At 40.3% G+C, this 27,173-nt stretch overlaps 1 protein-coding gene and 1 long non-coding RNA gene across 2 annotated transcripts in view; one reads left to right on the top strand and one right to left on the bottom strand.

Annotated features, from left to right (window-relative positions):
* Positions 1-19,647, top strand: part of LOC135324740 (ankyrin repeat domain-containing protein 55-like) — a 52,199-nt gene extending 32,552 nt beyond the window's left edge. The window contains exons 7-11 of the mRNA XM_064501607.1: positions 954-1,138; positions 2,854-3,021; positions 4,499-5,166; positions 10,729-10,830; positions 18,880-19,647. Of these exons, the coding sequence (XP_064357677.1) occupies positions 954-1,138; positions 2,854-3,021; positions 4,499-5,166; positions 10,729-10,830; positions 18,880-19,163 (1,407 nt within the window). The 3' untranslated portion in view covers positions 19,164-19,647. The remainder of the gene's footprint in view (positions 1-953; positions 1,139-2,853; positions 3,022-4,498; positions 5,167-10,728; positions 10,831-18,879) is intronic.
* The window catches only part of LOC112995740 (uncharacterized), a 147,276-nt gene that overhangs the window by 106,044 nt on the left and 14,059 nt on the right, over positions 1-27,173 (bottom strand). The gene's annotated exons all lie outside the window — the stretch shown is intronic.

The raw sequence follows: 27,173 nt of genomic DNA on the forward strand, positions 1-27,173 counted from the left end.
AAGACCTTGATTTATTTAATGCAGCAAGAGAACAGCTCAGAAGGGATTAGGTGGCTGTCTATAAATACACCTGAAGAATAAATACCAGCTAGAGGAAAGAATTATTTAAGTTAAATAATAATGCTGGCACAGAAACAAAGGATATAAATCAGCCATTAGTAATGAATAGAAATTAGAGATACTAATCATTAAAGCAAATAAGTTCTTGAACTGCTTTCCATTGGGAGTAACAGGGAAAAAAAATTAATTGCCTTTAACGGACACCATATGTTTATGAAAGGGATGATATGACATAGCTGCAAGTGACTGCAGGGATTGAATCTGATGACCTAGAAAGATCTTTCAGGCTTATGTTTCTATATTGTTATATGAATAAGAATATCTAGAATCATGGGGTTTTTTTCTCTATTTCCACCAAGATAGCATATAAAATATTCAGCTTCGTTTGCAAGTTAGAGAACAACATAGACCTTCTATTAAGACACTGAAGTGCTGGAGCAAACTGAATAAAAAAGTTTTTAAGAACCACTAAAGCAAATATTTGACATGGCTTTTCTAGGTACACTTGGACAGACTCACAGGACTGTGTTGGTCTTCTGAGTTCTCTTCCAATCCTACATTTCAATAAGAAAATATAGGGCCATATCTCTCTGGTCTCTGGCTTAGCAAAACAGCAAAAAAAGAAAAAGCTATTTCTGAGAAGGCTGTTGAGTAATTTACACTCTGTAACTTTTGGAGATATTTATTATTTCCCCAATGTTCAGAGTGTTCTAGGAAAATCATAAAGCAGGCCCCATTCCCAGCAGGAGGCGGGAAGCTTTTGGCTTTCATATCTGGGGAGTCTGGTATAGACAGAACAAAATACCATTATTGTGTTTAGTCTTTTCTAGCAGACAGAATGCAGTTTGATGTGAGCTCCATTGTAAAATGCTCTTCTATGAACTTCTTCTCAGAGTGGCAACAGGATTCTGTGCGCCATCATTCTGGACCACTACCAAGGCCCATCGATAATAAACTATGATGATGAGAATGGCAAAACATGTATGCACATTGCTGCTGCTGCAGGTTACAGTGATATTATCAGTGAGCTGGCTAAAGTCCCGGAGTGCAACCTGCAGGCCCTTGATGTGGATGACAGGTAACCATGGAAACTCACTGAAATTGCTGCTTCCTTTCTATTAACCTGAGACTAGGTCTGTTTATTCTATAATGATATTTCCTGTTACATAAGCCGTGACCTAGTTAATAAACTGCACTCACAGAGAACTGCGCTTGCTCAGCAACCCTGCAAAGCAGCCCATCTCACTTGTATCATGTCTAGTATAATAACTGACTAGTAAGAATGTTATTTAACTTTGTGTTCCTGATAGGAAATGATAAGATTATATGGGAAAGGACCTCATCACCGCTTGACTTAACTTCATTCCATCAAAAAAAGATCATTCTTTTCAAAACAATAGAACAGGATCCTACAACTTGAGGCTGGGATCCTGCTGCCGTTTGCATTCAACAGATGGTAAAACTCCCTTGTTGCAGTTAAGATGTTAATATAGTATTTCTAAAGGCCTGGAGAACCTTCATCTTCCATTCTCACAGGGCACTTGATGCCTTCCAGGATGAAATCCCTGCATCATAAGTGCAGAAGAGTCCTCTTCTTTCCTCTTTTACATCCCATACCTGTCTCCCTTGGAATTTGGCTCCTAAGTTTATTTAATGGAAATAGAATGAACTGACTGTTGCAGCTCTGATGCTTTCATCAAAATTCTGTGTTGTGTATCCTGCTCAGTGGAGCAAAAGCTAAGGTTTTCTTGGCTTAGATCTTCAGGTAATTAAAATAATAGCATTCTTCATGGAAAAGTCCAATGAAATGGAACAGAAATAAAATCAACAGGGTTCTGGAGAAGTCTAAACATCAGTAAAAAGTAGTAGAGAAGGCTCTCTTTTTATGGAAAGAAAGGGAAATGGAGGAGTTCAACTACAGAATTCAATAAAGAAGATGTGACCTTCTATTACATATTCTCAGATATTTCCATAGAGGGTATCGTACCTGAGGAAGGAAAAAGATAAGCTGTTCACTGTATATACACTGTAGATTTCCATTCAATTGTGTTTCCAACTGCACTTATCTGAAATCACTGGGATTACATGGAACAGGCATGTTCCTTATTCTTTATTCTTGCAGTTTTCCTTATGGTGTTTTCTGTGCTTTACAGATTTTTCATGTTGAAAAAAAAAATTTACAAGTAGTGATTTAAGAGCAAAGTATTACAGTTTTGAAGCTGGACGTAGTTTCCAAAGACTGTGCCCATCAAGGAACACAGAAACTGGCAACGAGGCAATGACAGCCTGGTAGATGTGTCCACTCCCTCTCATTTATGGGGGTGGAGGGGAGAGGCTTCTTCTATTACCTTCATGGAGAGCCCTGAGACAACAATTGCTAACTGGGTTTGGTGTAAGGATGAGCGGGACTTGTTCTTATGCAGTGGAAACTAAAAAGTTTCTTTCAAGTTCTGCTCTGAAAACATGAGGCACACCTCCCATCCTGCCACTCCAGTAGCGGAAGAAATACTATTACAGAGCACATGTAAGCATTCTTCAGCCCCGCATCTGCCTTTACTACAGCTAAATAGATGCACACAGGTAGATGTCACTCTCTGGTCTTACTTCCCAATCGTTCCTAATGGTGGGGGCTACTGGGAGCTACCTAAGTGTAAAACAAGTGGCTGCAGAATTCCTTAAGATGGATGTTGCAAATGCTGGAGAAGTAGCATAGGAGCACACTGTATTGTGTCACTAATATTTCCAATAGTAAAATTATTAATCTATATTAATGACATTCCCCCTTTTCCCTAGGACACCTTTGCACTGGGCTGCAGCAGCAGGGAAAGCTGACTGTGTGGAGACACTGCTAGAGCTGGGCATGGACAGCAGCCCTCGGGACATCAATGAAAACACTCCTCTCACATATGCAATGTACTGTGGGCACACAGCATGCATCAAGCTGTTGTCTCAAGAGAGCAGGTAAATCAAAAGTCCACACCTTGCCCACACGTTGGCACTGACTAGAAAAGAAAGGTACTGCTTTTTACATGCTACTGAAGGGTTTGAGCCCTGAGTGATGGCTCCTCAATTCTTATGCAACACTCAGTTCAAAGTTTCCACTAAAATAGCCATGTTAGAATTAGTCATCTACTGAAAGACTCATCACTGAGGTTACAGAGCTAATCTGCCAGTCAGTGAAGGGTTCTGAACCAAGATGTGGGTATAGCTGCTGCTCTGTCACTTTTGTGCACAAAATCTATTTTACAGGACAATTTCAGACCTCAGATGTATGCTCTCCACTTTTTTGAAGTCCCTATACACTGGTTCATGTGATCAGACAGAGGGTTTGACCAAACGCAAGAGAAGTTTTGCTAGCTATCTAATAAAATAAATGATCAGACCTAGAGTTCTCATGCTCTCATGCTCAGGGTAAAGATTTGGGGGCATTTTCCTACTCATCTTTGGTTCTCTACCTTGATTGCCACATCTTTTTTCAAGTCTTTTCTGTTTAAAAATATAATTTTTTTACCACTGTTTATTACTTTCTTCTCTCTTTGTATTTCTGACTTCTCAGCAGCCCCCATTTAATTCATTTCTGTTCTCCAGTTTTGGTAAATGAGCATGCACTTACAAAGACTTATTATCACATTTCTTTGTGCTTTCCCCTCCTTTCCAGTCAGCAGTCAGTATTATTTCCTGTGTTACAAATGATGAGACAAGCCCAAAGTTACCTTTCCTCCTCTTCCTCCTGCCGCTGCACTCTGCCAGTCTAAATAGGTCTGAGATGTTGATTATTAGTCAAAGATTTCATCTAAAACCTGCTGCAACAACACCACTTTAGGTAATTATCTTGATCGGTCTTCTGAAATTCTGCCAGACCTGTTCAGTACATGGATTAGTGACCTCCAAGAGAAATCCTAAGGGTATCGTAGAAGAAAAAAAGAGGAGAGGAGAAGAGAGGAAAAGGCAAGGAAAAAGAGAAGGCAAGGTCTTCTCTGAGCTGAACAGTCCCTCTGTCACAGTATTAGCAATGCCTGTGTTGTTGGAAATACCATTTTCCAAATATGACATAATACAAAGACCACTTGGTTTTAAAGATCCCAGTGTGCTCTTCTTGTTATTATTGGCTCCTGCCTCACCATTAGAAATAATGAATCTGCAGCTGGTAGATGCTGAAGCCAGAAAAGATTTTTTTTTTCCTGATAGCTGCACTGAGCCTGCACTGTAAGATGAGTTAAAGGCAATGGACCCCATAAGAAGAAAAAGTGAAGTCAGATGTTACCATTTGCACATTTTTGTTAATCACAAATTTACAGTCCTCACTTTCTGCCTACCTGAATCACCCCTGCAAATGTATCAGAACAGTATATACTCCATTTCCTGGGCTAAAGCAGGCAATATTTATTTCATTATCTGGTAAATAATGACATCACATTTTGATTTGTATTTCCAATAGATCTGAGCCAGTTTACCAGTTTCCCCCTCAGAACAACAGACTCCTAAAGAAAGAAGGAAGATTCAGTATGCTGAACCACATCTTCTCCTACAAAAAGAAGAAAGAGGATCAGAAAACCAATCAGAAAGACAGAAACAGAGACCGATATCCCGGAGAGGAGACCTCAGAAGTAGATGACATCATCACCACTTTTGATTGCATTATGGACACAAACTGCAAAGACATTCCAGATGAGTGTATGACTACTGCTGACTTTAAAAGAAGGAGCACAGACACAAAAAAGTACCTCATATCCGAAAAGAAGCAACCAGAGTGTAATGGACTTCTGCCCATTAGAACGCAGAGTCTCCCCCCAGTCACCATGGGCAATTCTTTCCTAACTGCTTCCCAGAGCACAACTTCAGGTTTCTCCTCCACGACCACCAGCACCCACCATTTTGCACACAGGTCTCAAAAGAGTAGGAGCGAACACAATTTGCTAGACCACCGAAGCAGCTGCCAAACTTTGCTGAATGACCCCTGGAACACAGATTCTAACCAAATACTCTCCTACAAAGTCTGTACTAGAACTCCTTCAGACAAACTGATAAATGCCTTAAGCTCTGACAGATCCCACCACTTGCTTTTGTGCCCTCCTCGCCTTCCCTCACTTCCCAGTTCTCCATCAGGTAATTTCTTTCTTCTCAGTCACCCATATCCTATAATCTCTACTGATGTGGCAAGCTGGGTAAGGAAAAATAGGTAAGTCTAAGCCATGATATTTCTATTTTTTAAAAATCCTTTCCAGTGACTTCTTGCTGTATGTAGTATAAATCTCAAAAAATGTATACACAGGACATTGGCTAACAGCTGAAGCAACGAGCTTAGGTGTGGGAAATAGGAGACTTGAGTAGAACTGATTATGCCTAGTAGCAAAAATGCAGGTAGTTAGGAAACACATCTGTACCTGAGGAAGGTAAGTACCTCCAGGTCACATATGTGCTTTGTGAAGTAGAAGTGAATGCCTACTGCCATGCCTGCTGCCTTGTGTCTGCAGTTAATACTGGAACTAGACATGCAAGGGAATAGTACTGCACTCAGAGCTGTAGCTATGCTCAGAATGGTTTCTGGATCCAAACAAGTGAGTCCACGTGTGCTGTGCTAGATAGCTCCACACCATGCCCCTCTCCTCTTATAGAGATGTTTTGACTCCAGGCTGCAGGGTCACCCCCTTCCCTCTCCTGAGTGGGAAGCTCTTTGGTTTAATGTGCTGTATTTTCTCCAAGGCTGAATTCAGGATGCTAAATTTAGAGAGTAAATACTTTTATGTTGTGGTTTGGAAACTGCATTGGAACAATAATGAAGCTGAGCATCAGAATTCTGAAGCAAACTTTGTGCCAGGGTTTGGCAGGATTTTGGATCTAGTACTGTGTTTGACTCTCATCCATGTCAAAATGAATCTGGCTGGCTGGACTGTATGCAGAAATTTACTTCAACATATCAGTGTCTCCAACTTCATCTCCACTGGGATTAGTCACATGCTGAAAATTAAACACATGCTAGCATGCCTTCCAACCACTCTAACATCCAAATGAAAAAGAAGCAAGCAAAAGCACTCCCCAAAACCACCAGTACACCATTACTAAGGCTAAACATTATGCAATAAATTAATCTACTCTCACCCCAACAGATTAGCCATTATCCTCCAGTGGAAAGAAGAGTGAACAGAAATCCTTTCTGACAGTAATCATCTGTTAGGTCAGATCACTATCTGAGCTCTGCATGCCAGTGCTAACTGTACTGTCCTTTGAGCAATGAGACCTACCAAATAGCAGATCTTTGTTCACATCTCTAATAATGAGAGTAGAGAAGGCAATTTCAGAAAGACAGGTGATTTTACACTGTGCAAATAAAGACTGAAAACAATTTTTCAGGGTAAAAAAAGAGCTATTCAAAAAGTTCCACTTCCTGAATATCAGGCCAGCTTCCTGAAAGCTTGCTAGACCTGGTCTATAGGTGCCACTACTTTTTTTACTGTGCTTTCTTCAGCCATTCACCCAGCCACACAAACCCCAAACTGCAGGTGGCTACCAAGGATTGCTCCAGCCCAGCTCTTTCTACACTGAATTCAGTGAGGCGAGGCTCACATGAGGAAGACAAGAAAACCTGCAGGGCTTCTTTGCACCAAAATATAATAGGACCCAATGAGGCTGAGATGTTTCAGATCATTCATGTGGACAGTAGGAAGAGAAATGAACTAAAACTGGATGAACCAAACCTGAGGATGACTATGGGAGAACATTTCTCAGTGGAATTAGCTGCTAGGCTGTGAATGCATTTGATGGGGAAGGACCTTCTCCATTATTTAAAATGAGATTACAGATTTTTCTTAAGACTCTAGAATACTATATGGTTAAATCCTAATTTGTTCTGGACAGAAGGACAGATGGTTTTCTTTCTAAGAGCCTCCTAAGACAAAAAGCCCCATCCAGGCAAATGAATCAGGGCAGGCCCTGTGCATCCACTCGGTGCTCCATGGTCTGCACTGAAGCTCAGTATAGGTACAACAATCTATATGATGAGAACGAAATCATATAAATTCTGGGAAATCTAATTGTCACAATGGGAGCTGTGTTTGTGCAAAGGAAGAATAAGTCCTTTCATCTCTGACTGTGTATTATCTACCTCAGAGGGAAAAAAGCTTGAGTGTGCTGAAAGCTCAGCTCTCTGTGTACCACCTCCCTCTAACAAAACTTTCCAAAAATAAAAAGCTTCCCGTAGCTGGCATAAAGGGCTTCCAGTGAAATGAGTAAAATAAAAGTATGTAAACAGGCAGAGAGCGTCTGACAGGAATACATTGCACAACCCAGATATTGTCTTACAATTTTCATGATAAAAAGAGCAGCTTATCCCTCTTCACGCTTCTGTGCGTGGTTTAAATCTGTCTGCCCTGTAGTTAAAGCCACCTGCCTTGCTGTGAATTAGGACTGCATTAGCGTGTGAATTTCAGGGCTGCTGGGTCTCCAGGACATGGAATTGCTGTGCCTGCGGGACTTGGAGGGATCAGAAGCAAAGTTAGCCTGGCTCTGTCCCAGCCAGCAGCACTGGGCAGACAGATCTCTTTCAGAACGACATTTCCTTCTTGCTCTTTTTCTGCAGGAGGCCTACCTGAGGGGAAAAAAACAACATCTGGTCTTTGATGCACAGTGAAGTGTTGAAACTCTGTTTCTCAAGTAATTGTCTTCTACAAGTAATTTTCTCAGTTGACACACAGTTTTGATTGTCAAATATGACCATGTCTTCTATTAAAGTCAGAGCTATTTTTTGTGCTTACTGCTGCTAAGACAGCTGGCATAAAGATGGGGATTTTTAGAGGGTTTTTTTTGTTCTGTTTTCTGTGCTCCTGGAAATGAAAGATGAGTCAATTTACTAGCTGAGACCTGACACTGATTCAAAGGGGAGAGGTTGCTGTGGGTAGCAGTGAGGCTTCTACTATCATGTCGCAGGTGTATTTTGGAAAAACTACTTTGTTTTGCCCTCTGCTGGGGAGAACAAGGGCCAACTGTACCAAAAACTACTGCCAACATTGCAAGAGGAATCCTTGCCAGCCACAGTGCTGAGCTGGCATCCACAATCTGAAGCATTTTGCTTTTATGAGCTTTGCAATCATCTCTTTTTGTAAAATGCACTGTCATACACATTCCACAGGGAAAAGGATGTAAATGGAGAAATTCTAAGTGATATGAGTAAAAGGAGGCCTGTCCGGAATGGCAAGCAGCTCTTACCACCCGCTAGCCAACCGGAGCCCCTCTTTATCACCCATTCATCTTTTAGATTGCTAACCACCAGGTCTAGGGCAATACTTTATTATAGGTTTGTAGAACAGTCCAGTACTTTCTAATTGCTTCAATGGGTAATGTAAAAAGATAGGCTATTATTACTTTTATCTTGGCATGAGCAGTATGGTATAGCCAAAAAGGAAAGACTTCTTGGACAGGAAAGAGAATGGAGCAAAGCTGATCAATGTGGCTGTTTCTTTCTCAAAGTGAAGGGCTGACTTACAGGGCTACATTGATCATAACATTTACTCTCTTTCCCACAAAACGCCACAATGAGGCGTTTACATATCCAGATGCAAAGGAAAATCAAATAATAACCTGTAAAAAAAGTCAGTAAATAAAATGCAGAAAAGTCCTGCATTTTATAATCAAGAAAATGCTTCCTTTCCATTTCATACAAAAACAAATGGCATCATAAATACACTCTTGGAGATGACAAAGATGATGCCTTAGAGAAAGAAAAAATCTTCTATGATATTATGTAGAGTAGATAGGAAGGAAGAGCAGAAGAATACTTGCACTTGATGCCAGAACTTTCAGACAAGAATTCTCTTCCAGGCATTCATATAAGCCTTGCAAACATCATAATGCTTTCTACTCTGTTCTGCTGCCAGATAGATATTTATGAAACAAACATATCTCTAAGTAGAAAATACCTCCCTTCATCAAAGCCATAATGGTGCATACATAATAAGCCATTAGTTCTCATCATAAGTATTGCAATAAAACCAATATAACTCAAATGGTACTAATGGGAGCAGTGGGCTTGGTTCTCCGCTATTTTGGAATTGATATATTTATTCGTTTGTGTGCAGCAGATGCAATGTGTATAAAAGACACTTACCATTTTTTACACACACCTTATGATCACCTTGCAGAGATGTTAAAGACTAAACAAAGGGTAAGAGGAGACCAAAGCCTGTTTTTGTTAGACACTCAGTTCATCTGTAACAAGAGAAAATCTCTGACTTCTAAAAGCAGCCTTCATGCTTTGGACCATGACTGATCAGCTTTATCCACAGAAGCCAATAGATTGACCCAATGTCCACCAACTGCCATGGGCTTTGGACCAAAATCTTGTTCCATGCTGAGTTGAAGACTACACCGTTACATGGATTTTTTTGTCTCATAAACACCATTTTAACTTCTTTCACATGAATCAGTTTGGCCAGCTGCATAGTTACAGTCTTGACAATTGATTCACTGCCTCTATAGGAAATTGTTCTACAGCTGTTTTCCCATAGATTTACCTTGCACAGCCCAGGAACACATAAGCGTATTTGATTACCAGTTCTCCAGCTCCCTAGACAATTCATATCATTCCATTTCTTCCTATTGCTTAAGATGTTGTCTCAGATCCAGCATGAGTCTCCCCTTACCTCTACATATCTATGGAGCATATGCTGGCTCTGCAATTAACTGTGTTGCAATGCCATGCTAGGAAAGCTGCTGTTTGGCATGACAACTCACAACACCTAACAAGGCTCACCTCAGATTTGGGGCCAACTAAAAACAAAAAAAGAAAAGGAGGAACTCAAACATTGCAGAATAAGATCTACTCAGGGAAAGATTTTGGGGAAAAAGGTGATTTGGAGCTTGAGTTTCTAATTTTTTTTTTAATTTTGTGTGGAGTTTGTGTAGTGAAATGCACTAGATCATCATCATCCATTGTCTTTTTTAATAGTACAGGACCAAAGTCAACTTTAATCATAACTAGTGAAATACCAGAGTTAGCCCACTAACCTTTCATTTTCCAATATCTATTCTTGCTGGTGAAAATGAAATGGCCATGAACATAGCTTAACAAGAATCAATCTATGATTTATATCAGTTCTGCTATGCTTTCATCTGCAGCAAAACCTTCTTAAAGCCAACGTTCACTGCTTGTGGACCTCACCCAGCCTGATTTTACAGCCAGGAGTTAGACTCCATTTGTGTTTCTAAGGCTTAGGAAGGCAGACACTCCACCAGAAAAGTTTACAAAGCTCTGATTCTGAAATCACATCAATCTAGTTGAATGTTTCTATGAATTTCCAGTGTCCAAACACACTTACACAGACCTAGCTACTGGACCATGCCTCTTTTAAGATCAGTTGCTATAGCCAAGTATTCTAAAGGACAGGAGAGGAAGGGGGGCTGGGTAGATACTGATAAGGATATACATGAAGATTATATTAAAACATAGTCTTATTAGGTGAATAGCAGAACAGTTCCAAGTCATTCTTTTAAATGAATATAAACAGAACAAAGCAACAGTCCCCAGAAATCTCTTCTGTCAGTTGGAGATTTCCTGTTGTTACATATTTCTGAGTATTGCTAAACGATTTTTCTTCTATAAACCAGAGAGCTATTGTGCACCATAGTATTTACAACTGTTTTTGTATGGTAATAGATTATCTTTTTATTTCACAGGTAAAAATTTTCAACAGATGTCCTTAGACCAACCCAAAATAAAAGTTCTTACTCCTGTACGGAACAGCCTAGCTCCGATACACAACCACTGTGCTCAGAAAAGTAAGTACAGGCACGTCTCAGTTACAGTATCATACTGTGCCTACATAAAACATTGTCATCTGAGGGCTTGAGGGGCGCCATGTTCCTTTTTCACAGAATCACAGAATGGTTGAAGTTGGAAGGCACCTCTAGAGATCACTTAGTACAACTCCCTGCTCAAAGCAGGGTCATCTAGAGCAGGTTGCTCAGGACCATGTCCAGTTGGGTTTTGAATATCTAAGATGGAAACTCCACAGCCTCTCTGGGCAGCCTGTTCCAGTGGTTGAGCGCACTTAGAGTAAAAATGTTTTTTGCTATGTTAAATGGGATTTCCTGTATTCCAGTTTGTGGCAGTTGTCTCTTGTCCTTTCACTGGATAACACTGAGAAGAGTCTGGCTCCACCTTATTTACTCCCCCTTCATCAGGCATTTACAAACACTGGTAAGATCTCCCGTGAGCCTTCTCTTCTCCAGGCTAAACAATCCCATCTCCCTCCACCTCTCCCCATTTATCAGATGCTCCAAACCCTTAATCATCTTTGTGGCCCTTCACTGGACTCACTGCAGCATGTGTCTCTTGTACTGGAGAGCCCAGAACTGGACACAGCAATACAGATGTGGTCACATCAGTGCTAAGTAGAGGGGAAGAACCACCTCCCTCAACCTGCTGGCAGTACTCTTCCTAATGCAGCCCAGGATACCACTGGCCTTCTTTGCCACAAGGGCAACTTGCTGGCTCATGTTCAACTTGTCCACCACAACCCCCAGGTCCTTCTCTGTAGAGCTGCTCCGCAGCAGGTTGGCCCCCACCCTCTACTGGTGCATGGGATTGTTCATCTCCAGGTGCATTAATGAAGATGTGAAACAGAACTGGCCCCAGTATCGACCCCTGGGCTACTCCATTACTGACTGGCTTCCAGATGGACTTTTTGTGCTGCTGATCACAACCCTTTTTTTCTGATGAATTTCATAAAGTTGGCCTAGTAGAAGTTATCTACTTCAATACAGAGGAGAGTTTGGTTCTAGATTTGTTTTCCAGAGCGGAGGAGACTGGAATTTTCACAAATATGGGATTTTTCAATCTTGAAAATGATTGCATATGCATGCCTCTATGACTCAGGGAGCTTTTTGTAGAGGGCAGGACATGATGTACCTGTAGTAACTTACAATATGTAAAGAGTCACTGGAGACAGATGACAATACCCTAATGGCTGCATAGAAGAGAAAGGCTGGATATGTAAGATGAGAGCAAGATAAGGAGTGCCTATTTTACAGATAGCATGAAAAATACTGTAACAGACACTGACTTTTGTGTCTTTTTGCTAGTGAAAACAAGAGGGAAGAGGATTAGATCAACATCACCAGATTTCCCAAAACTCATGTAATTTTCTGGATGTAACAGAGGTGAAAAGATGTTCTATTTCACTCTGTCTTGCAGCACAGCAGCTAGACTAGCTCTTAAAGGAGGATGGGAATCATTCATTTCTCTCATTCTAACAACTGTATTGAGTAGTTCTACAATGCAGGAGCTAAAATGAAGGGATCAAGATAGCAGTAGCATTTTTTCCTCTACACTGTTAACCAGCTTCTCCTTCTCAAGACGAAAAGAGGCGAGCTGCCAGAAGAGCAGGGAAAGCCTCACTACACTCCCACAGCAAAGGCAGAATGTCAAAATAAAGCTTAGTGAGTGTCCCAGGTTCGACTCAGCCAGTGACAGGCATGCACTTGACATACAAGCACTAGCCCTACTCCCAGCACAATCTCCTGCCCTCCTGTTCCTGTGCTCCACTAAATGCAAATGTCCCAATATATTTTGAATGAGGATTTGCAGTTTACTATTTGCTATCCTGCAGATCAGCCAGGTCCTACAGCATTCACATTTCAGAGCTAAATATAAGATTTATTGCTCAGTATGACTTGAGCTTCAGAAGCAATTGTGCAGCTATAACAACATTACTAAAAGCTGAACATCAGAGGTAGCTGCTTTTCTTACACAGCTTTACAGGGAACATAAGGCTGCATAGAGGAAATACAGAATCCTGCACTACTGCTACACTAAGTATGGGAGAGCAAGGAGAAAAGTCAATACTGATATGTCAGTACTGAGGTGGTATTCTCTGTCTGCTCAGGGGAAGGGAAATCATGTAACTGCTTTCAAAACTCAAGGTCCAAATGTTCTTTCTATTTTTAAGCTTGCTACTAATGTTCTAGTTAAAGCATAATGCTATGTAAGCATAATCCTAAAAAAAAGGATTTCATAATCACTGGTGTTCTTGTAGTAATTCATACGAACAGCAGGGTCTTAGTTCTAGTCACATGCCAAAAAATGTGTTCAACAAGTAAGATATAATTATCACAGTTAATAATTATGGCCAGAGGTGGAATTAACTAACACAGTACATTTATCCAGGTGCCACTACTGCTTGAACATCAGTAGCTGCCAATAACAGAAAAGGAAAGTTATTTGCAAAAAATAGATGGCATTTCTTCTTTGCTAACATAAATAACACATTTGATCCTGGAGCTTTCCAAATAACTACTTCAGAGCCAAGATATCACTCACCCTCCATCCAGCCCTTAAAATATTACTGTTCTGGGCACAGCCTTTACCCAGGAAAATGGCTCGGGTAAGTTTGAGTGTAAACACTTGGGTTTTTCTAATATTTTTGTTACACTGAAATGTTTGCTAAAAACATACAACAAAACCAGTTAAAAAAAGCAACCAGGGAGCTAGAAAGATAAAATAAGTATATATTAGAAGGAGAACTGAAACTAGTTAAAAATGAACAGAAAGAAGAAACATCTCCCAAAAAAGGAAGGGCAACAAAAAAAGGAAGAGATGCTTTAACCTCCAAGCAAAACCTTTAAAAATACATGTTAGAAAGATGACAATAGGAATGAAACAGTACCCTAGTCAAAGAGCATTTAGGTGACTTTGGGTGACTAAACCATTTTTATAGACACCCACCCGTCAGATGTTCCCAGGGCCAAACAGTCCTTCACTTGCTTCCTGAGTAGCCTCAGCATGGCCTGGCGTCTCTGTTATTCTGCATGCTGCTGCTCTACCCACCAGTCCCTTCCTCTCTCATTATGCAACTCTCTCTTGGACAACTACGTTACAGCTATTACACACAGCTCACATAGTGCCAGAATCATTTTCCAAACAAATATGGGACTTCTAGAGAACTCTCTGCTGCTCTGACTTCTTCATATGGTACAGAAGGTCTGACGCCATGGTGAGGTTATCACTTATTAAACAATAAACCTGTTTCAGCAGGTCACTTAACAATACTCGTCTGGGATCAGTCGTTGCTTTTGCCTTTACTCATCATGATTTGAAGTTTCTTCTTTCCCAAGTCCACAGCAAAGGGTTCCACAAAGCACTCTCCTCTCCACAGAGGGCCACCATGAGCCACTGTTTGTAGAGGGAGAGAGCCTAACAGCCACCCCTCCTGCGGGACAGCACGTATGACTTGGGCAATGCCTCCCTGACAGCACTACTCTTGCCTCTGCGGTTTATAGTAGCAGTAACTCCTGAGTCACTGCTGAGTAGAAAAGGCTTCCTGAAGTAGAAGCTCTTAAAACATCACTCTTCCTTGGGTGACTGACTCCACCCTCTGAACATGAATAATTACAGACACTTTTGCTGTATATAGCTCTGGTTTTATGGGGAACCACCACTGGGCTTCTGTTCCTCACAGATCCCAGATCTGGGTCCAGACTCCTGTGTTGCAATACAAATACTAATACCTGTCACTGTATGTATTATTTTAAAGTCATCCATGTCCCAGTCCTGAAATCATTACAGAACAGAGTCCTAAGAGTCCTAAATACAGTGTGCAGGACTTGACAGACACTATTGGAATTTGGGAGCTGTTCTTCCCTTTTTTAAAGAAGCATCAGTTTGTGGCAGATACCCAGTGTGTGAGGGGGAAATTAAACTAAACTATTTATGCCCTACTTCAACCCATCATGATGGACTTATCTAGTACATAAGGTGTTCTGCAGATTTTTCACATGGGTGGAAATATCAAATGGATGAACATGAGCTTATGTTCCAAAGAGGAAAACAAGTGACCTTCTCAATATACATTTGGTTTTCATGCCAAAATTTCAAAGAACACAAAACATTCTATAAAGTGCCAAAAACAACTGAGTTCAGCTATTGTACTTGCTCCTGACTCATGCAAATTCATTACAAACTAAAATAAAGGATTAATGGCGCATGTTTTTTCTTGGAAAGCAGAACTAAGCCATTTCCTGAACTACTGAATATGAATGAGCCTTCAATATGACCCATGAATTATACTGAATTGCCAAAAGCCAGCAGCTCTAGTACAGGACTGTCTATTTGAGCCATCACAACTTGAACTGTGTATTGAAATAAGCCTGAAAAGGGAAAAAAAGCTTCCAAATTTTTTAATCTTCTCTATAAAGATTCTGCTTTGCCCCAAACAGGAATCTGGTGAGTCTTAGAGCTGCTGCTCCTAATAAATACATAATGAATGATGGAGCGAGTACATGATATATAGTACATAAGCATGTGGCAAGAAGAACTTCAGCCTCTTTCGCACAATATATCTAGTAAAAGAACGCAGAGATGCAGAGCTCTTCCAGTGCCCACTGAAGGCAGTTGTCTTCAACAGGGAAAAATTCTGACTTCTTAACTATATACTAGGTAAATCTACAGGCACAGTGCGGCTTGCATGATAAGACCGGTGTGATTGCTTTGCCAAGGCAGGGAAGCTGTAGGGTTTCTGCTTGAACTTCTGCACTACATATCTGACTCGGACACAGTCTGTGTCCTTAGTTACCTGCAAGACTGTTACTCCCCTAGCCAGTTATTCCCCATTTTGCATTTGGATTTTTGGTGGTTTGTGATTTTTCTCGTTTTTTCTAAGTGTAGTACTTTGCATTTGTCTTTGCTGAGTTTTGTTATCTAAATTTCTTATCATTTCTCCACTTTATCAAGATTATTTTGCATTTTAAAGTTGTCCTTCAGGGTCCTTGCAGGGTCTTCCCAGCTTACTGCCATCTGCAGGTTTTTATAAGTGCACTTTTCATCGACATCATTAATGAATGCATTGAATCCTCCCTCCTCAAAATCTCTTTTGAAATAACTACACTTTGAATGCATTTCTCCTATTAGCTGTGTGTCCATGTTACCGTAATGGATCTACCTTATTTTGTTTATGAAAATTTGTGACAAAGTTAACACTCCTTTCTTGTTAAAATTATGTAATTTCTCACTTGCCCTGCATCCACTGAGCCAGTGTCCCAGTCATTCTTTTTGGCGTTGCTTAATGAGCAGTGAGAAGGCAGACTTCATAGGTTCAGAGGTCCACTTCTGAGAAACACTAAGTGCAGGCAGGTTTTATATGTGTGAAGGTTAGGTTAACTGATCTGAAATTCCCCAAGTCCTCTTTTCTTATCTTTTTAATCTACAGCTCTCAAGACCCTCAATCCATTATTCCATCTATGAGTTCCTCAAATGTGTTGAAGGTTTAGCTTGTTTTTTTGGGGGAGAGGGGGGTTATTTAAGATTAAAATAGACTTGTAAGGCCCAGCTTATCACAGGTGCATTGGCTGTAGTAGTTACTGAGTTCATAGCAGTTGATTATGTGGTCTGTTATTTCTAATAAAAATGAGTTCATTTATCAGTTTATCCTCTGTTAAGTCAGTCTAAATCTAGATTAACTTCAGATGTTTCTCTGGAACTAGACAACAATTTTATAGACTTAAGAGAGAATACTCTTGTCCTTTCCTCATTTCTGTGGAATTTACACCAGGAAAATTTAGGTCAGAGATTATGGAAAGGAAATAAACAAAGAGGCTGTCAGCAAAAAATGGAAACATGAAGACACAAGTTTTCATTAGAGCTGGGCAGAAAATGGTATAATAATGCCAGGAAGAGAAAGATGCCTTTTGAGCAGAGTTTTTTATAGCAGAATTCTTCCCACATGTAAAGAATTGGGACACAAGCATGACAGCAATCTGAGGACAAGCAGGTGGCTCAGAGAATGGATTGTAATATTGGACCATTAGGAAGCACTTTTAGTCATAATGATGAGCCTCCAAATTAGCCAAAGAATCCAAATAACCTTCTGGAGCCTGCCATGACTAGTAGGATGAACCTAAACAGAACATCCTCTCAGAGGCAAACCTTAACAGACTCTCATATATTCATCATGACAGATGAAGTGGAACAAAAAAGATGGATGAAATGAGAATGCAACCAAGGAAAAATGAATGTGAAAAATGGCAAGGAAGATTCTGTGGCCAAAACAGCACTTACTCTACTTGGGAACTCTAATATGGTTAGACTGGAAAAACTGAACTGTTTGCACAGCAAGGCAAAGAGCTTGTGAAAAAAATGGAGGAACTGGAACTCAAAATGCAAGATGCTAAGGAAGGCAGTATAGGAATGACAGATACAGGACAGAACAGTATTGTGACTAAAAGACTAGTGGTAATGGATATAAACCATTTAGAAAAGGTAAAAAAATGGATGGTAAGATCACCTAATATGTAGTGAAACGTAGACTGTGAAGAAATCAAACATAAATTCATGAATAAAATTGAATCTGGGTGAAAATAACTTGGAGAGAGAATAAAAATGGTTTTGCAATAATCATGTTAAGGGTGTGTTATAAACACACAGACTCAGGAATCTATATCATTAATAAACTCTGAAAAACTATGAGAGAAATAAGTACATTCATTGGAAAATAATGGCAGGGCTCAGATAGTCTTGATCACAACAGAAAACAGATTTCCTCGCCAACCAGTAAATGAGTCAATAAGACATTTTGCTATTTTACACTCAGTTTTAATGAACAGTGAAGATCTTCTGAAGGAATCCGTTGTAGTAAAATAGAACTAACTGAATAGGAGGTAATGTAATTCACAATGAATTCCAAGGCAGAGAAAAAATAGGTCTATAATTACGGTTTTGAATTCTCCCTTGCAAACTTTAGGAAATTAATTAGTGAACTGCCTGAATGAAGGAGCTGGGGATTTGAATTTAGAGAAGGCATAGAACTGTGCTAACTCGAAAGCACAAACCCACCAGGAGGTTGCATCCAAAGCAAGGGAAAAGAATAATGAGGTGGGATTAGGGGACCTCCTTGGATAAATAAACATATCAAGCAGGATGGTAAGAACAAAAACACAAACAACCAAATTGTAAAGAGGGACTGATAAGAAAAGTGAACCAGAAATTAAGAAAGAAAACTACAGTGAAAACTTTAGCAAAAGTAATCAAAAGCCTCCTGGAACTGGAGGTTACACAAAAATTGAAACAACTACAAATTCTTCTTTGTTCACTTATCCAAAAAGAAAAAATTAGGAAAGATGTGAAGCTGTTCCGCTGCTGAATGTCAGGTGGAGTTTAAGGATGATCTAAACCCTCGGTTTCTTACAAGACTTCTGACACAAACAAGACATATCATAGCTGTGGCTCGTGTTGTTTCAATTTGGGTCTTAAGCCTGTTAGAGGGTATTGGGCTGCTTTTGTGGCCTTTGATATACAGAGCAGATGTTTTGTCTTCATAATCAATTGTGCCTAGAGCAACGCAGACAGGTTTTTCATCTTCCTCAGATTTTGACCAGGGTTTACCCTGGGCAACAGAGCCTTCCACCACAAAAGTTTTGTAAAAAACAATATATTCCCATGGAGCATTTCTGTTTCAGTCTGTATTTTCTGATGAAAAAAATGTTTTGCAGAAATCTTCCTGAACAGAGCAGATATCTCCTTCAGATAAACTGTGGATACAATGCTTATCAATAGCGAACCTTTAAACTGATCAGCTCTCATTGATCACCAGACACAAAGTAACTTACTTGACACCGAAATTGTTTTTATATATATATATATGTATATATTAGCCCTGCCAGGCTTTAGAATTTTTTTACTCATATTTTGGTCACATCTTTCAAGCACAGGTTTAAGTACACACAACACAAGACAAACAATCAACAGTCCTAAGAAAATGATCATAATGATCGTGTAAAAATAAATGCCATGTTTCTCATAGTCTGTGCACTCTTTCTTTGTCTTTTTTTCTCCAGTTCAGCTACCATCTAATCAAGTTCCTCAGGGCGTTAAGAAGTCTAAGTCCCTGCCTTTAAATACCTTAAGGACTGGGGCAGTTATTCTCCCACCAGCCCAAACCTCCAGATCCCAGAGAAGAGGATTTTCTCAGAGTCAGGCACTACATTCTTTCTTGCCTGGTTTATCAGGACAACCTCTGAAACCAAGTCGAGTCCTACCTGCTATCCCAAGCCAGAAGAAATCTAACCCTGCAGCAGAAGACCTTGAGAAATCCCTCACCAAACCAGACACTGAATATTAACTCATTACGCTGGCCCCAGGCACATCAGTTGAAATATATCTAGGAGCTTCTTACAAGATAACTATAAAGTAAAATCTTATTAATTTGCACTAATGATGCTCTTGTGAACTGAGCTGTAAATGAACAAACAAAAAAGAAATGGTATTACATCACAAAAGCTACACTGTGTATTTATGTAAGCATTTTCATTATAGTTTTAATTTATGATGGAATAAATGAATCATTATGTAATGTGCTGTAAATCTATTTTGTGAGTGGAATCCTCATAACATGCAGTCTTGCTGCAGCACTGTGTTAAAACCTTTGACAGAAAACAGGAAGAGAGAGTTAGATTCTCTATATGATTGACAAGTCTGAACTAGACAAGCACAAATTGATGGGGTGTTCTGTAGTTTGTAAATGCAAAGGTGCTGATTCTGAAAGCTGTGTGCCATTGAAAATAAGTTTTTAAGATTAAAATGATATGCTCTAAATAAAAGGAAGTTTTAGCAAATGAGCTTTTTTGGCTTTTTATTTTTAAAATATTCTCTATGTTGTGCGTTTGTGAGTTTTGCAACTTCTACAAGCCAAAAAATACAACAAAATACTAATCCTTGTGGGACAGACAGGCCATAGCATTGGCTATTCATCACTGTTGATTGCACTGACAGATTTATGTCTCCATTTCACTTAATACTTTGTATTCCTCAATGACGAAAATGCAATTTGTTATTTTCATAAAACAAAATTGCATAGATCTGAGTTATTAGCCATTACTTCATCACTTTGATCATCCAACTGATGAAGAAAATCTAAACTGACTGCTGTTCACTCAAGAGCCCTTGCAAGTGCTATAGCCTTTGACTAAATATTTTGCAAAACTGTCCTTTCACAGAGACTGACAAAATGCCAACTTCTACTAGCTTCAGGATTTTTATTTAAATTTTGCTGCTATAACCCAGTAGACTCCCCCATTTCTGATTAAAAAGAGGGTTGTTAGTATCAACCAAAGAGCATGCTTTTGGGGGAAAGCACATTGTGGGCAGCATAGGAGGGACAACAGTCCCCTTTTATCATCCCCTCTATATCACCATTGCTAGTAAACATGTCCTACATTAGTTCAGCTTATCCAACAAGAACATGGTATTTCTGTTTATCTCTGTATAAATGCTTTATTAGCTGTACAAATGTTTCTTTTGCTGTGTCACAGTAGAAGACAAACAATATGAAAGAAAAGATAATCATGTCCTAGTAGCTGCAGTTTCCAATTTTCTTGCAGTAATGATTGCAAATGAAAGGATGGCTGGTGTTTGTCACAGAGAATATCAGAAAAAAAAAAACCACAGCACAACGACAGCTGCTTTGAAGCAATGCAGGGAAAAGGGAACTTTTACACACAAGTGATAGGATATTTTATTTATTTTTAAACACCTAATCCAAATATCAGGGCATAAAGCCCAAATTTTATAAATGATGTAAAACTCTAGCTTCTTACTGAAATCCATGTGAGTTAACAGCACATATGCCTGGGCCTGACAGGCAGCCTGGTCCTTGAGACTGGGCAGAAAAAATACCACATGATAGAAGCATGCTCTGTTAAAGGAAAAACAATTCTGTCACTTTCTGCCTTTGCACCAGGCAAGTCCTGCTCAGTCCAGCCTCACTGAAAGGTCCAGAGTCTCTTCAATGGTGTAGCAGACTGCTGTCTGCTCCGCAAGGTCATGCCTGATCTGCACAGCTCTCCAGAGCCCCACTCATTACATTAGCCTCACTGCCTATGAAGCCCTCCAGCTGCAACCCCCAAATTCTCTACTCTGATCCCAGCCCTTCTGCACCTCTCCCTGCTGCCTCACACGAGAGGCAAGTGGTTCATAAGGCAATTCCTAGAACATTCAAGTTTTAATACAGAGCTTAAGGCATTCTCACAGCCGAAAAAAACAATGGTACAAAACAGACGGCTTTGGTGCAGGCTTCAAGGAAAAGAGGGAAAAGGTAGCTTATACAGCTCTAATTGGCAGGCAATAAACTCTATATTAATCCTAAATGTCAGTGTAGACATTACCAGAATGAGGTTTGTCTTTGCAGACAGAGAGCTCAAAGTAACTACTCTGGGAGATGGGAATGAAACTTCACAGTTTAACACATAGCTTGGGAATGGGTACTGTGTGAAAGGAAGAGCATATAGTCTAGCAAGCATATCCCAGGACGTTCAAATATGCGTAACTCTTGATGCCAGACTAGCCCTTTTGAGTGGGAGAGAAAATGGATCTTTTAATTACTAAATGGGTCACCTCAAAAGAGAGGCAGGTCATGTGCTGCTGGTTCATTTTTTCCTGGGTAGAAGGGGATCCCCATTGCTACTATCGACATTGAGAGAAGAGAGTGCTACCTTGCCTGTCCAGGGACAAGATCCTGTCTCAGGGTGCCTAATGGCAATCACGTAAGAGCTATAGTAGCTCTTATTTGTTTGCCTGCTGTGGTTCCATGCTGGAGATGAGGTTACAGGAGCAGCCCATGTTGGCTTCCCATAAAGGCTTGAACAAATTTCAATTGTTTCTACTATTACAGCAAGACAGAGAGGGAGAGACAATTCCACAAACCTTAAGCTAATACTTCTGTTCCCAGAAAGGCAGTAAACAGCTTTCTGATTTTCCTGTTCGCAGAACCATAGAATCACACAATGGCTGAGGTTGGAAGGGAACGCTGGAGATCACCTCGTCCAACCCCCCTGCTCAAGCAGAGTTAGTAATGTTTTGTTAATACAACATGGATGGATGAAGCTGAATAATGAACCCCTTTTAAAGAAAACACTGTCTTTCAAACAAAATTCCTTTTAAAACTTGGAGAATTTCAGGAGCAGTCACTTGAAGCTACGCACACTACCATTGCCTCCATTCTACACAATTAGTTTGCATTACAAGAGACCATTGTCAGCTGATTTCTTCCTTCCATTTCCCCTTCTTTTTTCTCATATTTTTCTAGAAAAGAGTGGGGTAACCTCCCCACCCCCCCACCCCCCCGGTCCTTAACCCAGGAAATAGTGTTTTTCAGGTAAAGAATTCAAATCTAACTGCTTATTCAGAGGTAAGCATAGTACTTCCCTGAACAGAGACAGTCTAAATGCATGCTAACCAGGTCACTTTTCTTAATGTGTTTCTTCTATAAAGTTTCAATAAAGTAGTTCACAATTTACCAAATACAGGTCTTTAAAACAGTAATGCTCATAGAAAGCACTGAAAATTATGCTCAAAAATGATCCCTCCAGAGCTATCCTTATCTTCTGGCTTGGATATCCAAAGTAAACAAACAAGACAAATTAAGCTGAAGTCTTCCACCTTCAAAGGAGAACAGACTGTTCACTGCAGAATACTGCCTGGAAGATAACAAATGAACCAATACCTACTTAAGCTGCACTGACCTCTTGCTCAGATCTTTCCTGGAAGACAATGGTAGGATAGACAATAAAAGGCTAACACAGTTGATTAGCAATTGCCAAGAAATGTCTGGTCAGTAGGTCATGATGGAGATTTTTTCCCTATATTTAGTGATTAAACATCTTTGTCACGTTTTTCTGTGACACTAGTTGAGTGTTAATTCATAGTGTTGCAGCAGTCTGAGCTGTCTGGGGAGTTCAGCTTGGCACACAGAGCTAAGAAATTATATATACGCACAAGGTACACTTTCTGACCGAAACACAACATATTTCCTTACTGGAATGTGCTTTACATTCCATATGTCATTCTTATGAATTGAATTTGAAAATGCTTTTGAAAATGTGTTACTCTGGTGGAGCCTCTATTTCAGTAGACCATTTGCTTACACATTTATACTGAATGCAGTGTTCTGCCCTTCCAGTAAACTGTGCAGGATGTTTTCACTGTTCCATTATTTATAGCAGAGAAAAATATTCTGTGTAAAACACAAGATCATCCAATATTATGGGGGTCTTTAAAAGGCTGCCCTATTGATAAGCAGGGGTAGCTAATCTTCTGGTATGAATATCTGAAGAGGAAGTTAAATCCTCTAAATTTTATTTTTTAAAAAGCCACCACTGCTCCTTCACCTCAGATACACTGCAGTCTTATACGATCACAAAATGGGAATTTACACATCCCATACGATTTTTCACCGCACAACACTAGGAGCATCATAACGACCACTTCAGAGTCACACAGCTTTTCAAATAATTCTAACTGTGCTGTAAGAGTTCATCTCATCATACTGTCATCATCAGTCATCAGATCTGTTTCCCTGCACCTGCAGTATAATAATGATTGGGAAAAAGATAGAGTATTGAAACTATAAGTTATTACACCTTTGTATTATAAAACTGGATTTTTTCTTCCATTATCTTCATACTGTTTTCCAATGTTCCTTAGCTTCAGAGAAAGCAAATATTTTTTTCCTGTGCTGTCCCTGTTGGTGGAAAAGCTTAATATTGCCACTGGAGACAGTTTAGACCAGAGGTTGTCAGGTGTCAAGCAATCAAAGACAACTCTAACCGGAGGCAGCGATTAGTACTTGATGCTGATGGGGAGCCAGGAAATAAACTCCAGGCTCCTAAAGCCCAAGTGCTTCCTGCCTGCTAAGCAACACTGTCAGTGATCTACCTTGTGCACTGCTACTGAGCCCAATAAGGTCTGCGGAGAGCTACATGATACAGCCTCCTGCAGCAACTTCCCACTCCCCATCTCACTGCTACAGAGCTATTTGGCACCATGATGCTACCTTCTGCATCTCTGCAAATGCCAGGAGGAACCTGTGGAGTCAAGGGATTGTTCTTACCTGTCCAAGATGTGTACTCGGCTCTGTGTGCATGTGTCTTCCTGCACCCTTGTGTGTGTTTCTGTGCTCTGTGTGCGGGATGGAGGTAGAGTCCCATTCTTTGAAAGAAGGGTGTTGGGGGAGCTCCTTGTATTGCACAGGAGCAGTGTGATGCTGTCTGCATCCATCCATGCACTAACGCAAAACTCAGGCCAGCCCTCCCAGTGTATCCTTTATCACCCCTTGAAAGGACCCCAGAGTCTTAGCCCTCCCCAGCAAGATCAGATTAGGATGATTAGCTTGGTGGGAGGACTAGAGAAGGGAGAGAGCTGGAGACACATCACCTGCTACTCCCAGAGCCCCAGACTTCAAATATAATTTCAGCTTGTCAGCTGAGCTGAAAGTAGCTTTGGATATGTACAGAAAACTGTGAAGGGAGACCTCCCCACAGTGCATGAATAGTTGGCTGTACTTAAATGATTGAAAAGAAATGGGGCTGTATTGTGTGTAAATGGAAGTTGAAGGTAAACATCATCTGATGAAGGAAAAGTGTGACAAAAGTATAAAGTCTAAACAGAAAGGTCATACTAAACATACAGAGTTCCACAGATTGCATTTTCAGTTTCTAAAATTTGCCAGTCATGTCCTGTTTTTGAAGTGACTATTGGTAGCAGACTCTGGGAACTCGGGCAGAGATTCATTACCAAGAACAGCCGAACCAAACTGTTAAATGAGAAAGTAACCCCATGGAGAGGCTCTGCCTCCCATTCTGTCCAACCCCTAGCACCAGTCAGCTGTAATCTGTTCTGATTTGGATGTCTGGAGCTTCTGAAAGAGTCATTCACTCTTCTGCTGTTGATCCAGTGAGACATCCTGTATAGGGAATTTATAAGAAAGCAGTCGGATGTTTTAAAAATTTTAGTACTTGAAATTCTAAAAATATTTATGGACTTTGGCCTCTTCTGTTGAAGTGTCTAACGTTTTTTCCATGTTCACTATGTTGTGATTTGCCTCACAGAGATTTTCTTCCCATCATTGATCTGGGCATTTTTTCAGTATGTACTAGAAACTACAAACTGAAGCCACTTGAAGTTTGTCATTGTCCCTGGGGTCTTTCTCTCTCAACTAAACATTTTTAAGTGACTTATTTCCCTACAAATAAACTTGCCATTTTATTTTCTTTGTGGGTTCAAAGATTTATGTTAGGAAATATGCCTCTACTCTGTCATGACTTAGGTTCCTTCATAAGACACATATCCCTGCCCACTAAAAGGGTTCATGACAATCAATACGCATGGAAATTTCCACTCCAAAATGTAGTGACTCATCAGTGGCATAAGCATGAAGAACAATTTGTGCCCTTGCTCTGCCTCTGCTTTCCTGTATTCTGCTTTTTTTTTTTTTTTTTTTTTTTTTTACATCCAATGAGTTTACATCAGGATTTTACTGTTTTCACTCTTAGATACATGCCTACTGTACACTTCATCAAATGCTGCAATTCTAATTATAGACACTTTAAAAGTGTAACTCAAGCCCCTCCTACACTACTCTTGATTCACAGCTTGTAATACTTAGTTTCAGAGAATGATTATGCAAGCAACAATGTGTCAGGACTTGCAGCTAAATTACTCCTTTCCCAGGAGGAGGAGGTTGAGACTTCAGACACCACCTCCTTATCTGGGGTAATTGTGAGGTCCTAAGTTTACAACAGCAAGAAACACTTTTCAGAACTCTTTTCCACAAGGAGATTTTCATTTGACGTCAATACCGCTACATCTATCAACATCACTTTTCAATGTTAATATGTATACTAAGATAAGCACATGTCACACAAGTGTCAAAAACAGTCTGTTAAGTTATGGCAAGAACCCGTGGAAGCTTTTGATCAAATGGAAAAAGCAAGCACCCATTTGTTTTGCATGCTTCTGGTGCACTCTGGTAAGCTGGTAAACAGGAAGATAGTGTGCTTTCACAGAGGTTTTATTCTCCTCTGAGCTTTTATGTGAGGATAGCACCTGGTTACCAAAATCTAGAGAGATTTTGTAGTCAGATGGAGCATTTTTTTAATACATCCTAATGAAATGTAGCACTTAACAAACAGTAAGCACTCCATCACTGCAGCCTTCCCAGTAGGCTACTAAGTAATATTATCCCAATGTAACACATAAGGAAACTAAGGCAGGAAGATTATACACTGACCTTGACAGAACTTGGTTGTGTGTGTGTTCAGTATTCATGATAACCAGGTGGAGAAATACAGGACATAAAGTAAGGGCTGAAAAATAAAGATTATAAATGGCTCCCCTCAGGACATAGTGCAAAGAGCCAGAGTCTGACAGCAGATCCACTGGCCTGCACTTATTCTTGGCCAAAAGCCACCTTGGCCAGTCAGCCAAGGCAGCTCAGCTGCAAAGCTCCTGCTGGGAAGTGTGTAGGAGTCACAGTGTTGCACTGACAGTTTGAAAAGCAGTATCACCCATGGGTATGGACAGTTCGCGCAGGACTCCAGGGATCTCAGTAAGGACTGTAGCCCTAAAGCAGTAGTATGAGACCCAGAAAGAGGCTTTATCTTCAGGAAAGTTAAGTGACAACCTTCTTTGTAGCAGTCACATTGTGTCATTTCTGTCTGGGCTAGCAAAAGCCTAGAGCTGCACTGGGTAAGTTATCTGCCAGCCGAGACTTTCTCCTTTTTCTCTTTCTCCTCTTTGTCTCCTTGATCTCCTTGGAGGAAAGAAGAGCACAGCCAGAAATTTTGGAATCACAATTCCACTCTGCCATCCATAATGAGAGAAAAGTAATTAAATAAGCTAATGTGTAAACAGCATGTTCCAGCTGCACTGGTTTTCTGAACTCTGACAGGTGTTTTGAACTCTGCCTGAACCCATCATATAATACCGACAACAGGTTTTCTGCAATAGTCACTAAGCAATGACTGTTACCACATAGGAGAGCTGCAGCTATTCTCACAGAGAACAGTTTTGTTTCATGTTCTCCTAGCTGATAAAAATCAAAATAGCACTTGCCTTCTAGTACTACCAGAAGGAGGGACACCAAATACAGTACCAGAGGTCATCACAATCTTGCACAGCATCGCTTGATAAGCACCTCGGCACACCATTTTCACCCAAGGCAGTCACCAGTGCCCAGGAACATGGAGATGTATGTGCAGATTAACCACAGGAAAGTGCCGGGGGAAGGGGGGTGGGTTGTCACATTCTCAGTTTGTACCAAATGGAAACTCTTGCAGTAAAATCTAAATCACAGGTT

This window comes from Dromaius novaehollandiae, chromosome Z (genome assembly GCF_036370855.1).
Source record: "Dromaius novaehollandiae isolate bDroNov1 chromosome Z, bDroNov1.hap1, whole genome shotgun sequence".
In the NCBI taxonomy this organism is placed as follows: Eukaryota; Metazoa; Chordata; class Aves; order Casuariiformes; family Dromaiidae; genus Dromaius; species Dromaius novaehollandiae.